Source organism: Phodopus roborovskii, unplaced genomic scaffold (assembly GCF_943737965.1).
Source record: "Phodopus roborovskii unplaced genomic scaffold, PHOROB, whole genome shotgun sequence".
Lineage (NCBI taxonomy): Eukaryota > Metazoa > Chordata > Mammalia > Rodentia > Cricetidae > Phodopus > Phodopus roborovskii.
The window spans coordinates 2296668-2311969 of record NW_026125444.1 but is presented as its reverse complement, the minus strand read 5'-3'; the positions used below and the strand labels follow the sequence as shown (position 1 = coordinate 2311969).

Genomic DNA, 15302 nt, shown 5'->3' with positions numbered 1-15302 from the left:
TGTATATGTTTATTTGTTTATCACTGTAACCTGACACTTTGTCATGCAGTTAGTTCATTGGTTCAAAACTCTAGTACCTATTACCTCATTATTTTAAGGGAGGTTCTAGGATTGCTTACAAAATACATTCGTTTTTACTAGATCTCATAGTGGTGGGAACAGACTTAAGTCGAAACCCTACCAGCCTTCATCAAAGCAATGGGTCATTTTTATTATTACAAAGTTAAAATTAAAACTTCAAATGCAAATGTTATGAGTCACAAAGGTGTTGGTGGTGCACACCTTTAGTTCCAGGACAGCCTTCAAAGCAATACAGAAAAACTCTGTATTACTTTGGAGGGGGAACTCCCCCCCCCCAAAAAAAAAAGGATGTTCAAGTGTGGCTTTGCAGGTAAGCTGCAGAAACTTTTCCTGATATAAGTAGTACAAGACACATTTCCCAGTTTTCCTGTTAGGATAACCATCAACTTTTTCTCCAAAATGCAAATAGTATCAATAAACAGGATTCAAACACAAATATAATATTTCATCCAAGTGTCTGCACCATTAGGATGGATGTAACTAACTCATAGTACTCTTAGCCCAGTCATCTGTGTGGCTTGTTTGTAATTGGGGACTCCTGACTTTGGATCACATTACAGATGGCACATTTGAAATTTTTAAAAATCGGAGGTGAAGGCTTTGGAGGTTTAAAAGCCTGCTCGGTGTCTCTCTTCCTCCTGCCTGCAGATCAGGATGTAGCTCTCGTCTATTTTCCAGCACCATCCCTGTCTGTCCCACCGCTATCCCTGGCATGCTGGTCATGTATTAACCTTCTGAAATTGTAAGCAAACCCCAATTAAACGCTTCTTTTATGAGAGTTGCCCTGGTCATGATGTATCATCACATCAATTGTAACCCTAAAACAATTACTGTGTAGTAGTATAAGCACACCAAAGAAAGACAAATAAGTCAACAGCATTTTATGTAGCTCTAAGTATTACAAAAAAGTGGAAAGCACGAAAATTACAGGCAAACACATAGTTTACAGGTTCTAAAAGCATATAATTTCTGGAATTTTGGAGGTGGGGTGCCTCACTATATTGCCCAGGCAGGTCTCAAACATCTGAGATTCAGTGATCCTTTGGATTTGGTTCTTCTGAGAGCTAGAATAATGGGTGTACAATTGTATGATCAGCTTTATTTTTAATCTAGGTATGAACTCACCAACAGTCACTGTTTTAATATTTTGAAAGATATTGGTTTGAGGTTATGTTTTTAAGTTAATTGTGACAAATAATATTTAAATATTTTCATTTTAGGAAATTCCTTATGTTAAAAAAAAACAAAATATAAAAAACAAACAACACCCACCCTCTCACACACACAAAAACCTATCCAGGTAGAACACAAGTAAACAAGCTCAGATATTTAAAGATTTGTGTGTTCCTGAGTATATGCACATGTGTGTCAGGAGGTCAAGGTAGCATGCACATGTAGAGACCATGGGAAGACACTGGGAGAACTATTCTATCACTCTCCACCTATTCCTTTGGAAGCTGGTTCTTCCTAAACTTTCGGCTTGTGTTGGCTTGGCTTGGCTGAAATGTAGCAAGTACCAATGACCATCCTCATCCCTCAGAGATGGAGTTACAGGCTCGTGCTGGGATCTGATTCTGGTCTTTATGGCTGCACGGAAAGCAGTCTTTAACATTGAACTATCTCTCAAGCCTGAATTTCAGACATTTGACAGTTTGTATTCTACAAACACTTTTAGTGAAAGGGACCATATGTGACCTTCTTTTAAAAAATCAATTTTAGACTGTTGATGTCTCATTGATGGTTCATTTATGTTTACTCTAAAGAGGCCCCCAAAATTATAAGACAAAAGTTAATTTTGTTTCATTGGGAAAAAAATTCTTTTACATTTAGGTTCAGGATTCATTTTGCACTTGATTTGTTTAGGGTGACATTAAAAAAATGCTATAAATATTGTGTCCGATTCCTGGATCTTGAGTTTATGAAATAAAGACAAGTTTTGCCAATTGTGATGGCTAAGTGCTTATAGCACTGGATAAAAAAAGCAAAATTTGACTTATGATATAATCATAAAATATAACGCACTGTACAAATTTCTAAAAATTTCCCTTTCGAGATTAAACATTAGGCTAAAAGCAGAAAACCATCTGTCAGAAAGTAAAGATCATACTTCATTTTCATTTTGAAAGCTCTTTGTGAAACATACATTTAAGCTTAAATGTGTTCAATCATGGTATAGCAAAACACTTTTCTTGATCATTAAAATTGTCTGCAATTGTTGGGTCTTTTGTCCCTCACTAAATCAAGGCAGACATAATGTCACAAATTGAGGTCCTATACAATATGCTGTGTTGAAAACTAAAAGTTACATCTTAAAAAACACAAAAACATTGACCAAAGAACTGAAATTTACCAGAATAAAAAGCCTCATCAATTTGTCACATCTTTCCAATTCACAAACTGTCAAAGTTAAAAAAAAAAATTAGACTTGTAAAAACAAACACTATTTTTTCTTCGTTATTCTTCCAATATACTTCAGGGCAGGGCTCATCTAACCTCAGCTCATTCTATTTTGTAGAGCATTTTAAACCTGTGCTTAAAATTAAAACTCTATGTTGAGAAACGGTGTTTGAATAAATGTCAACCTAAACAAAAAATTTAAAAACTTTGATATTCAGTTTTTTAAAAACACATTTTAGGTTCAAATGTAATTTTTTTTTTCCTTCACGATTAAGCAACTAATTTAAAAGCACATAACTGCAAATCCATTTGAAAGAAAGGGAGCAAGGAGTTGAGATGAACTGAGTAATAAAGAAGATAGGATGCAGGCTAGAATAAGTGAATATAGAATTTTTTATTAGGAAATGTATGGAATGAGCAAAGGGCTGAAGCATGTTCCCAAGTCATGACACAGCTTGCAGCTTTGCTGGTAGACATCGGGTGTAAAGTTAGGGTGTGATCAATAATTCAGGGTTTCAACACCAGAGGAAGGACAGAGAATTTTTATTTATTTCTTCCTGTAAAAAAATAGGGAATAGTGCAATAGAGATTCCATACATACAAGTTGAGAGATATTGCATTGGTAGAATGGAGTAGACCTTGAGGACAAAATGGAAGCTAGGATGGATCAAGGTGAGAGAAGTCAAAGACTCTACAGAGCTCTTGGGACTAAAGTATCTATACTTCCAAAATTTCAAAAGCATAAGTCAAAGAATTTGTTGATACAAAGTTTATTTTTCATGCTAAAATGTTTTTACAAATTTTATTTTGTCATACATAAGTATAAGAGTAACAGTTACAAGTGAATTTAAAAAATAGCATTGGGGGGCATGTCTATTCTTTTGTTCCTATTATAACCACTTTTCCCTATATGAACAGCGATCATAACTATAATTCAGAACTATACAAATAGTAAATTTAATAGATGTTCCATGATGGAGGCAACTAAAGAGCAAGTATACATAAGATATTTTACATTCTCTATTCCACAATTTGAATTGACTGTTAGAGTTTAGTAATACTGTCATGTGTGTAATCAGGAGATCTCCTAAATCATTTCCCCAAACCTTCTTAGTTTAGTTCAAAAGGAAATTACAAGATAAACCACACAGGCATGACTGGCTGATGCTTTATGTCTGAAGCCAGCCTCTGTGCAATGAAATTCTGCATCTGGTCGTGCCAGGCATCATTCCTCCTCCTCCTGGACAATTACAAGATGAACAGCCTGTACAGTACTCAAGAATCACCCAATACAGCTGATGCAGTATCCCCCAGACTTCTAGTTTCTAAAATTCTGGGTGAATTGGTTAATTTGAACTTTCATCATCTACATGGTAGTAATATTACCTTTGGCCATTGGCACAATACTATTCTTTTGTGTTTTACAGCATACAAAATATCCTGAAAACATTTCTCTTAAACACATTTCAATTAATGTAATTAAACAGAAGGCAACAATTTCCTTCTAGAATAGTGAGACTCAACTATGAAAATCTTTTCATAATTTTGCTAAGTTATCTATGCAGGGCTTTGAGGGTCAAACACCAACCCACACTATTTTCTTCAACTTGGACTCTGTGTTAAATGTGCACAAAGAACTACTAAAGGAATTGCATTTTAAAACATGGAAATTCCATTTTTTGTTCCCATAGTAACCACATCATTGTTGGTAAATCTCAAAGATAAGCTTCAAAATTCATCCGTGAAAGCTGTTATCTAAGTAAGCTAAACACACACAATGTAGTTCCAATTAGAAACTGACTGAATATTGCTGTGTAAATAGATCTCAGATATAGAATTTAAATTTTTGATCCAAGTATATCACAAATGTATGTTTCAACTGAAAATAAAACTTTGAGTAATGATTCTTATCCAACTATCTCTGGTATGTAGTATTTTTTTCTTTAAAAAGTTAAGTATCTCATTTAAAACCCAATTTCACAAAAAATGAGAGGCATCCAGCTGAGCCCTCTAAGATGTTCTCTGATCCATGCACCTGCTGCACTTTAGTGATCTCAAACTCTCACCCAGTTTACCATTTGATTACACATCAACAACTTCAAGTTCAGCTCACACTGTAGGTCAAAGACAGAAAATGTATTTGGAAGTATATGAATGAACGATCTTCTAAAATAAGAAGCACTGTGTAAATACCTGTTGACTTAAGCCCTTTCCTTTAAAGAACAAACAATGACAAAGACTCAGCAACACATCTGTCAACATAATATCCAACATTACATCCCAATAAGGCTAAGAACCAAAGAGGACTTATTAGGGCCAAGTCTCAAGGCTCCTAAGATGTTACTTATCCTGTGTGTTGATGTCACCTCCTATCCCCTTTTATGCTAGAATGCCATTTCCTAAGTGCAAGTTACAAGTTCTGAATTGAGTTATATTTCATTCTTGTAACTTTTTTTCCACAGAAAATAACTACTTCATTAAACCCAAGTAAACAGGAATCAAAAGAAAATGGAGCACAAAATAAAGTTATGGCATATTAAATGATGCCTCAGTCAAGATGGTCTTTCAAGCAATTTCAAGGAATTTATCTTATGCCTAATATTTTCATAGTGTATTTCAAATTTCAAATGTAATAATCTTATTTATAAATAATTCACACTGAAAATGTCAGACTTATTTTTATTAGAATTATTGAGGAGTATTAAACATTAACACAAAAATTAAGTTCCAGGCAGAGTTGGCTCTATAGTTTTCTACATTGTTCAATTAACTTTGAGAAATATTTCAGCTAGCAATTCAAAAGTTACCAAAATTTTAGCCCATTACTATCAACTTCAAGAACTTTGATCCTACTTTTTACATGCATTTCTCTCTCTCCCTCTCTCTCTCTCTCTCTCTCTGTGTGTGTGTGTGTGTGTGCATACCCACATGGTACATCAGAAAACAATTTGCAGGAGTCAGTTTTCTCCTTCTGCTGTGAGATTCAGAAATGGATTATCAGCCTTGGTGGCAATCATCCTTATCTACTGAACCATTTTGCTGCCCACTTCTAATTTTTAATTGCATTGAGCTTATTTAACATGGCTTTCTGGTGGCTATTTTAAATGAAAGGGCACAAATATTAGAGACAAAGAACATAGTTCTGTCTGCAATGAAGGTATTTACTAGTATTCAATTTTAAAGCAAATCCTCTCAGTATACTGGTGAGAAATCACCTAAGAAAAGCAGACAGAGGAGCAACAGCCAGCGTGTTACACAGCATCCACCTAAAGGCTGGATGAGGGTAGAACAGAATTCACTTCTGAGAGTATGAAGCAACACTATAATGTCTTCATCATGTGCCTGGCTAAGTTGTGAAGGTACTCATAAAAATATATTAATACCTACCCTTTCTCCAAGCCAAAAGCCAGACTCAGCATTGACCTAAGAAAAGCTAAAAGCCTCATTGTACTTGCAAATGCTTTCATAGCTACTGTTAGGCTTCTCCAAAGTAAGGGTTCTGTTGTTGTTTATTTTGTTTTAGTTTTAACTTGCAACTTGTTATCACCTGGCTTACCCAGTAGTTACTTAATTGTCCTTGAATCATCACAGGCATACTGCATCTCTCTGTTTTTTACCTTTTACTTGGGTTTAAATTTCAAGTGGTTTTTTGTTTGTTTGTTTTATTTTTTCTTTCCCTAATGTCTCAAACATCACCAAAGTTGGAAATTAAGCCTACATGTCTAGATGTAATCACATTTTAAAGAGTTAAAAGGTTCTCAAGCTGAGTCACTCGGAGCAAAGCAGCTTCTAGTGGCTGCACCATTGTTTTGCCTCTTCGGACCTTCCACCTTCCACATCATTCTAGAAGGTAAAAACAAACTTCCTTACTGACAGTGATACCCTGACTAAAATGCAAACAGAAAGAACATAGAAAGTGATTATGTGATCCATATGTACAGGTTGATTCTGGAGAAATAAATGATGATTTTGTATACCATGAAAAATAGGGACAATGATCAAGAGAAATCACAAAAAGATTTCTTTACACTTTGTTTTTTTACACAGAGAGAGTCACCAAGATACTCAACTTAGTAAACATGAAACTACACTGTTACTGGTCAAGAAGAGACACAGACTTGGAGGCCTAATTAAGATACCAGTAACTCTGAAGTGACAGGATTAAACATTTCTAGACCAAAGGAAAACCAGATGACTCACTGACACTGGTTATGCCTAAATGAGAGAATACAGATAATGAAATGAGTTTAATTTGGAAAGTGTAAGCACAACTGGACAGTTGCAACTGAAGGAGTATGAATATGGGGTGGGGTGGGGTGGCATGACCAGCAAGCCCAGGAAAAGAAAACTTCCCACAGACTGGTGAGACTAGAGAATGAATGACCTGGCATGACAGGAAGGACACTGGACGAAGGCAAGATACAAAAAGGATACTTGCAATGTTCACTCACATGGGGAATATGGTATGAAAGCTAAGGGAAGATGTGGGTGTGCTTAAGGGGCATGATTAAACCATGAAAATTTATGTTTTGTACTTGAGAACTGGACTGATAAATAGGCTACTCACTATAACTAAGGTAGGCACTTGGGAATGGGAAAAGGAAAACCCAATTTCTGTCATGAGTTAAAAAAATAAAAAATTAGCCTGGTTATCATACTTAGCTCTTATGAATAATGTTATATATTTTAAAGGGGCTATAGAATTTTCTGAATGACTAAGGAAAAACACCTTTTAGAAAATGACATTGGAAATATAAGCCAAAAGATGAATACATCCATCATACTTGAAAACAATGTTAGATGAAATTAAAGTAAAAAGGGAATACTTATGGGCCTGCAGAAGCATCAAATCAGTATGATATACAACAATTAAAAATTTCAAAGCAAACTACAGGTTTATTTTGATGTAGCCACCAGTGTTAAATGAAAGGATTTCTAGAATAATTTCTAGTAAAAAAATTTTCCTTCCATAAATCATTCATTACATTGATGATACCCAATCATTATGAAAATATCTATATAATTCTTAATATGAAAAGGACATAAAAGTAAAGCATCAAAGTGTTTTACTATATATCTATTTTATGCCATATCCAACAAGTAGTTGGAACCTACTGATACTTTATACATTTCTGAATTTCATTTTCCTACTTTAATCTTTTGAACTATTTGTTTTACTCAGTACCACTTCACTTTGACATTTATCAAAGCTGTATAAAAGCCATGCAGTTTATTTACAATACTGTACACAAGGGGGTATGTTTGATGGTCACACAAAAACTTCACAAAACTATACATGGAGCACATATGGAGAGGTTCTTACAAAATGTAGAACAGAATTAAGGTAAATATTATGGACCATTAGCTAAAAATAAGACAAAAACATGCAAATCAGTAGAATTTCAACAAATTAAAGGCTAAAAACATTTAGCTAATAGCAACATTATCATATAGTTGAAAGACTACCATCATATAAGAATGAGGATTTATAAAACAGGTTAGTTTTTAAAAGTCCTCCATGAGTAATGGATTTTCAGTAATTTAATATAAAAACTTTCAGAAGTTACTTTTCAAATTATGTTCATGACTGAACTATATTATAAATAGGACTATAGATTAAGTCTATGACTTTTATATAATTATTTATTGTATTAGAGGAAGTCTCAGTTTTTCACCTTGGGAACTAATTTAAGAAGAAAGCCAATCAGTTAACTTACGATTGAGGAAAGGCTCTTGGTATGAGCAAATCATCAACACAGAATGAGAGTCCTGGAACCCTCAGTGTCCTGTTGTAAATTTTAGACATGCTCAAATCAAGGTGTCCTGGGCAGTACCTCCTCACTGGCAGTTCTGAACATGTCTCAGGTGTGTTATCTGCTCTATGCCATCTCCTTTAGACTTCACTGTTGTGGCTGAAGTACATTTAGATACTCAGACTGGGCCAACTGGTAAGTCGTGTTCCTTCCACAGTCAACGTACTGGTACCTCTCTTGAGATATTTGCTCAGAGTGTCCAAAGTATGTTGTTGTTACAGTTACTCTAAAAATGAAGTAAGTAGAAAAAATATTCAAGTTATATGTAAAAACTATCTCAAAGGGATTATATGAGGTTAAAATCAAGGGAATATGAATATATAACTCATAAGTTAACTAATGTCCTACAATTACTTGTTATGAATTATAATTATCAGTTATTGATCATTTGAATTTGGTATTAATGATGACAATATTATAGACATGGGATTCTAAGGAATATTTCAACAGATCCAAAAGTGTTACTGAGCAAACCCTACCCAATTATCTGCTTAAGTAATAAGTATAGATAAACATATAACAAACATTTATATTTCTTTATAAATATATAAAACATATTTATAAACTACATTTTATAAATATAATTAAAATAGTTATTTTGACTTAAAAATAGATTAAAAAGAATCACATTGTTCCCTCATAGGAAAATTAAATGTCAATCACTGACCAAAATATAAAATAAAACCAATATTGTATATACATAAGTAACACACAATTTATAAACCCAAAGCATTATTCCTCCTTGTTGCTATAAGTTTATTTAGCAAGCAAAAATGAACAGCTGTTAGCCCAATCTCTCTGTGCTAACCCTGCCATTTTCCTGAACTCCAACAATGCCTGGCAGCATTTAACTATGTCTCTGAACAACCATACTCTGGCTAGCTAAGTGGGAAAACATTTACATTTTACACAGTACTCTTGTAAGACTGAAGGCCCTCTGAGATGGCTTTCTTGGAGATGTACATCCTACAAGACTTTATAAACTCAAATCTTAGCAAGAACTAGTTTTGCAAACATGGTCATACTTACTGCATCATGAGTACTATGTTGTGTACTTTGATGGAGACCAGTGTACAGAAGTCGCTGTAAAAGAAATTAAAATAGGAAGAATATTATTACATTATTAACCAAAAATTTTGTTAAACCTAATACTGATTTTTGTTTTACTTTTATTTTTTTCTCTTAGAGATAGAATCTCAAAGAAATACTATGTTGTGTAGGTTGGCCTCAATAATCTCCCCCATCTCATCCTCTTTAATAGCTGGAAATATGGGCCCATTTAACTGTGCCTGGCAAGACACTATTAAGAATACATCAGATGTGTTGGGGAGATGGCTTAGTATGTAAAAGCCTGCTGTGTAAGCATGAGGACTTGAGTTTCAATATCAAGCACTAAGGTTGAAAGCCAGGCATGGCAGGATGTACTTGTAAGTCTCTAGTGGTCAGGGACAGGTAATTAGGGGCTTGCTAACCAGCCAGCATCACCAAATGAATGAACTCTAGGTTCTTAGTCACAGATGCTGTCTTAAGGAAAAGGTAAACTAATAATGGAAAACACTCAACTTCAACCCTGGCCTCCAAAAAATGCATGCATGGGTATGCTTATCCTCACACATGCAGCACACACACAACATACATAGACAGGCAAAATTCAAATGTCATTAGAACTACAAGTCCTAAGAGAGTATTATTATCTATTAGAGATCTCAGTATTCCTATATTGAAGCACCATGAATATACTGTAACTAAATGGTAAGTAAAAATAAGTGATATAATCCTCATATCCTGAAAATAAAGACTTTTGTAAGTCCTGAACTACCTTTACAAAGGGTAAAGTTACTAAAAATCAATACTTACTACATGTAACTCATTTCTTCAGCAATAACTGTGGGTACCGTATAATCAATCTGAAAGCAAAAACAATAAAACATCAAAAGAGGATAGGATCCAAATACTAAACATAATCAAAACTTTTCAAGTTAGAAATCTTTTCTTTGATGACCTTAGTATACTATTGAGGAACACATGTCCAAGTCTTTGGGGACATCCCCAAGTCATTCCATTTTATAATACACAGGGTGAAGGACCACTTAACTCACTCAGACTGTCCCCCAACTGAGGCTTACCTGCTTCATATCAAGTGGGCCAATGTTAGTTATGTTGTTTAAGCGTGCCTTTCCAATAACTGTTTTTGAAAACTGAACTTGAGCAGTGATATTTTCAACTTCAACCGAATAATAGTTGTTGTTTGTTATATTTAGTGTGTTCTGTTAAAAAAAAAAAAAGGCATAAAATAAATTATCTTTAATTAGGACCTCAAATGTTAACTTAAAACTATAAATCAAATGACTTTAGGCAAGACTATGCCTCATTTATTATGAAAAGAAAAATATTAAAAAAATGTGAAAGAACATTTACTAAAGTCTATGTGTGTAAGGAACACTAAATCCAAAACTTTGAAAACCAGACCAAGAAAATATATTACATAAAAACATGGAAAAATAAATGTTAGAACATATATTTTACAGTTTTAGCAAAAGTTGTACTAAACATAAATTATACAATTTTATTTAAATGTTTTATGTATTAGATATATGTGTGTACATAATTATACATGTATAATTATGTATGATATATATAAATATATATACATATATATACATATATACATATATATATATATATACACACACATGCACATGACTCTACCAACTACATAGTTAGTACTTAAAAACAAACAAACAAAAGACCCCCACAACTTTGAGTTTTGAAAGGGAAAACAATTGTTTTCAGATAGGATCTCAAGTAGTCCTGCAAACTTTGAACTCACTAGGTAGCTAAGGACGGCCTTAAATTTCTCCTCCTATCTCCATGTCTACAGTACTCCTATCACAGACAAGCACCAACAAATCTGGTTTTGTGTGGCCACAGAGACTAAATCAGAGCTTTGTGCATGATAGGCAAGAACACTACCAAATGAGTGGCATTATCAGCCTGTTTACATGAAAATGGCATAAACTTACATGCTTGTAGATTTATACCAGATCAAAATGCAGATTCAAGTTTGCAGCTCAAACTGACCTACTTTCAATCTTCCTCTAACCCTCCAGTCGTACGTAGCATCACCCTAGTGGTACGTAGCAACTACCATGGTCAGCTTTAGTTTGAATGTTTTAAATTCACAAGTATTATATCATATTACTTTGGAAAATAGTCAATGAAAAAGCCTTTCAAACAGAAAAACGTAGTGTGATCTTAGCCGAAATGTCATGAGCATGTGGCATGGCGATCACGCTGCTCGACCAAGTTCCAGCCTATTGACCTCTCTTCTCCAGCACACTTCTCACTTTCATTTTTAATGATTCCCACTATTGACACCTTTCCCTTTGGGAAATTTTGTGCAGGCTTTGGTAAAGGCTACAAATGTATACAATGGTAGTTTATCTAAACAAAGTAATTCTTTTGGGGGAAAAAAATCCCTGCCACTGTGGAACCAGGAATTCCAATGTACCTCCTAATTAAACCAACAACAGGAAAGAGAGATTTACTAAACACACTGGACCACAAGGATGAAATGCCTATAATTCAGATCGAGAGCATAAGGCCTGATGGGAGATGTCATTCTGTAAATATGTTTACTTATTATTATTAACTCTTACTAGTTAATGAATAAAGCACTGTTGGCCAATAGGTGGGACTAGGAGACAAGGAGCAAAAAGGAAGTAGGAGGGAGGAGATTCAAAATGGAGCATGGAGAGAAGAACACCAGCCCCTCCAGTAAGATAAGACCACCTGGAAATACTTAGATTAATAGAAATGCCAGCCAATAAGAAACATTAGAAACAGGCCACCAGCTTTTTATCTAATGTAGTGTCTCTGTGTGTGTTATTTGGGGCTGGCACAGCAGAGGGACCAGACCAGCAGGAAAAAAAACATACTCATAACATAATGGTGCTGCAACCTGGCAACCCATACATAAACACTGAGTCAAACTAGAACCCAGATGCAGATGGAGGGGACAAGACCATGCGGCAGAAACACATAGAGACAGCTGACCTGAACAAGGAGGAGCTAACGGGCCACCAGACTGATAGCTGGGAAGCCAGCATGGGACTGACTCAGGCCCCCCTGAATATGGCTCTCAGCCAGAAGGACTGAGCAGTCTAAGAGATCTCAGACAGTGGAGCCAGGATGTATCCCTGGTACACAAAAGGACTTTGCGAACATATCCCCCATGGAGGGATAACTGCCTTAATCTAGAGACAGGAGAGAAGCCCTAGTCCCTACTTCACATGACCTGTCAGATCTACATGACCCCAACTGGATGGCATTCCCCTACATATGGAATTGGGGTGGAGGGATGGGAGGGGAGGGTGTTTAGAGTGCATGTGAGAGGGCAGAGAGGGTAAAAGGGAGGGAAGGAGTGAGGGACGGTGGGGGGGAGGGAGGGAGGGAGGGAGAGGGAACTGGGATCGACATGTAAAATAATAAATTAAATTAAAAAAAATGCTTTGACTCCAAAATTTAAGTTGAAGGACAAGTTACTGGGGAAAAGGATTTCTATTTTTGTTTCCACAGAAAATGAAAAGATGTGGATTCCTTCCAGACTAATGTGGTTTGATCAAGCCAGACCGCCTGAAACAGAATACCAGGTGATCCTACATTCAAAACAGCTGGACAAAGCAGCCTTACAGACTACAGCCAGGATTTCTAAATCTTCTTCGAATCCCCCAAGACAGTGCCCCTTACCAGCAGGAAGTAGTTTGGAAAGAACGACACCCAAATTCCCAAATATTGTCTATAAATGTTTGTTTTCATTTAAATGGACTTTGTTATATAAAATAAATTTAAAAAAAAGAAAAGAAAAATATGTACCTCCATGAAAAAAAAAAAAAAAAAAAAAAAGAACAAAGACAAGCCAGGCTTCTTGATAGCAGCATTTTTCTCAGTTGGACCTATTTTGCTAGAGACAAGCAGAGATTGCATGTCTCCTTTAAGGGAGGTTTCCTGACTCAGCGTAAGCGGAAAAAAACCAGAAGGCTTTTAAAGAGCTCTGCTAACAACTGAATGGTGTATACAAGAGCTGGCAATGACAGTGACAACAACTCCAAGCCAGCAGCATGCTGTTGGATGGCAGTGTAGACCAAGGCAGTGAGCACAGCTCTCAGTTCAGGCAGTAAAAGTATCCGCCACAATCTTGGATAGATTACGGCTAACAGAGCTGTGGCTTTCATTTTAGCAATGTTGTTGTTTACCAGATAAAAGACTCATGGACACAAAAAGATAAAGATTTACAGTAAAGGCAGATTCAGATTAAGAAAAACCTCTAAAGTTTTACAGTGTGTTTTAAAATATATGTAGGCTTGGGAGAGAAAAAGAATAAAATGGTTTTAAAAAGACAGAAAGTAGCTAGGTTTGGTGGCACACACCTTTAATCCCTGCCCTTGGGAGACAGAGATAAGCGGATCTCTGTAATTTCAAAGTAAACATGGTATACAGAGTTAGTTCCAGGACAGATAAAAGTTACACAGAGAAACCCTGTCTCAAAAAAAAAAAAAAAAAAAAGAAAAGAAAAGGAGTAGAGTAATAAAAAAGCCACGTAAAGATGAAAAGCACAGAGAAACTTTGGATACTATACGCTATTCTGTTGTCTTTAAATTGTTTGATAGCTGAGGAAATAACAACTGTTAAAAGAAATACTGCTGGATTAATTCAATTTATATATTTTAAAAATGCTTTGACTCCAATAAGTCTATGAACAGGTTACTGGGGGAAAAGAAAATGAAAAGCTGTGGATTCCCTCCAGACGAACATGGTTTGATCAAGGAAGACCCCCTGAAACAGCATCCCAGGTGATCCAACATTAAAAACAGTTGGGACAAGGCAGCCTTACAGACTACAGCCAGGATTTCTGTGTCTTCTTAGGATCCCCATAACAGCATCCCCTACCAGCAGGAAGAAGTTTAGAAAGAACAAAGCCCAAATCCCCAAATATAGTTTATAAATGTTTGTTTTCATTTAAATGGACTTGGTTATAAATTGTTAATAATCACAACCAATATCTCTTTAAAGGTATAAAAGAGATTATGTTATAGATATGAATACTTTGTATTAGAATGGATTTTCATTTATTGATACAATTTAAGGTCAATTTGTGATATGTACATTTCTCTTATTTAGGTATTGTGTTTATATAGCTCATTTAGAAATGTAATGTATAGTTACCTATAACAGTCAAAACTTTAGTTAAGATTTCTAGATATACAGACATGTATTTGAGATGACTAGGCATTCTGCAAACCTTTCAAAGACCTACAGAATATGGCATTTAAATTGGTTTAGGGTTTTTCTTAACAATGAGGCACAACTGCTCCTGGCAATACCACCAGCGTCAGAAAGGAAGATGGACCTTGAGGAAACATGTTAAGGAGTTATCTTTCAATATGGCAAGACTAGCCATTTGAGCAAGATACTGCTCTTATCTGGACTGTTTGACTTTATGATGTATAAACTGGACATGCAGGACTCACAGAAAAGTGACTGCTGATACAAGATGGACATGGCTACAGGGTTCCTGCTTCATGGAAGAGTCTGCCAGACAGTCTGCAGGACACAGAGAACAGTGACTGACAAACTGCCAATACAGATGGACAGTTTAAAGTTTCCTGCTTTGCTGAGGAGTGTGCCTACAGGATATATAGGCTGAAGATAGAACATTACAGAAGAAATTCGGGTGACTGACCAGGCGAGTTGTCTCTGTCATTTCTAGAGTTTATATATTATCCTTCTGCAGTCTTTGAGGGAGTTGAAGACAGATAGTTATGGTTATAGTTTTCCTTATTTAGGATTAAAAATAAGTTAAATATAGGACTTCAAACTCATAAAGATAGGATAGATGATGGAATATTTTCTTTAAATCTTGCTAAATGTTAATGAAGTGAACATTGTTAACTGTGGTTCTTATTTGATAACTTTTGTTATATATTTTACTATGTTAAGGTTAAATCCCTT

At 35.3% G+C, this 15302-nt stretch overlaps 1 protein-coding gene across 1 annotated transcript in view; it reads right to left on the bottom strand.

The window, feature by feature from the left end:
• Positions 1-3232: 3232 nt before the first annotated feature.
• Positions 3233-15302, bottom strand: part of Tmem106b (transmembrane protein 106B) — a 30759-nt gene continuing 18689 nt past the window's right edge. Inside the window, exons 5-8 of the mRNA XM_051175693.1 lie at positions 10418-10558; positions 10149-10198; positions 9321-9374; positions 3233-8517 (exon numbers count right to left, since the gene is read on the bottom strand). Of these exons, the coding sequence (XP_051031650.1) occupies positions 8379-8517; positions 9321-9374; positions 10149-10198; positions 10418-10558 (384 nt within the window). The 3' untranslated portion in view covers positions 3233-8378. The remainder of the gene's footprint in view (positions 8518-9320; positions 9375-10148; positions 10199-10417; positions 10559-15302) is intronic.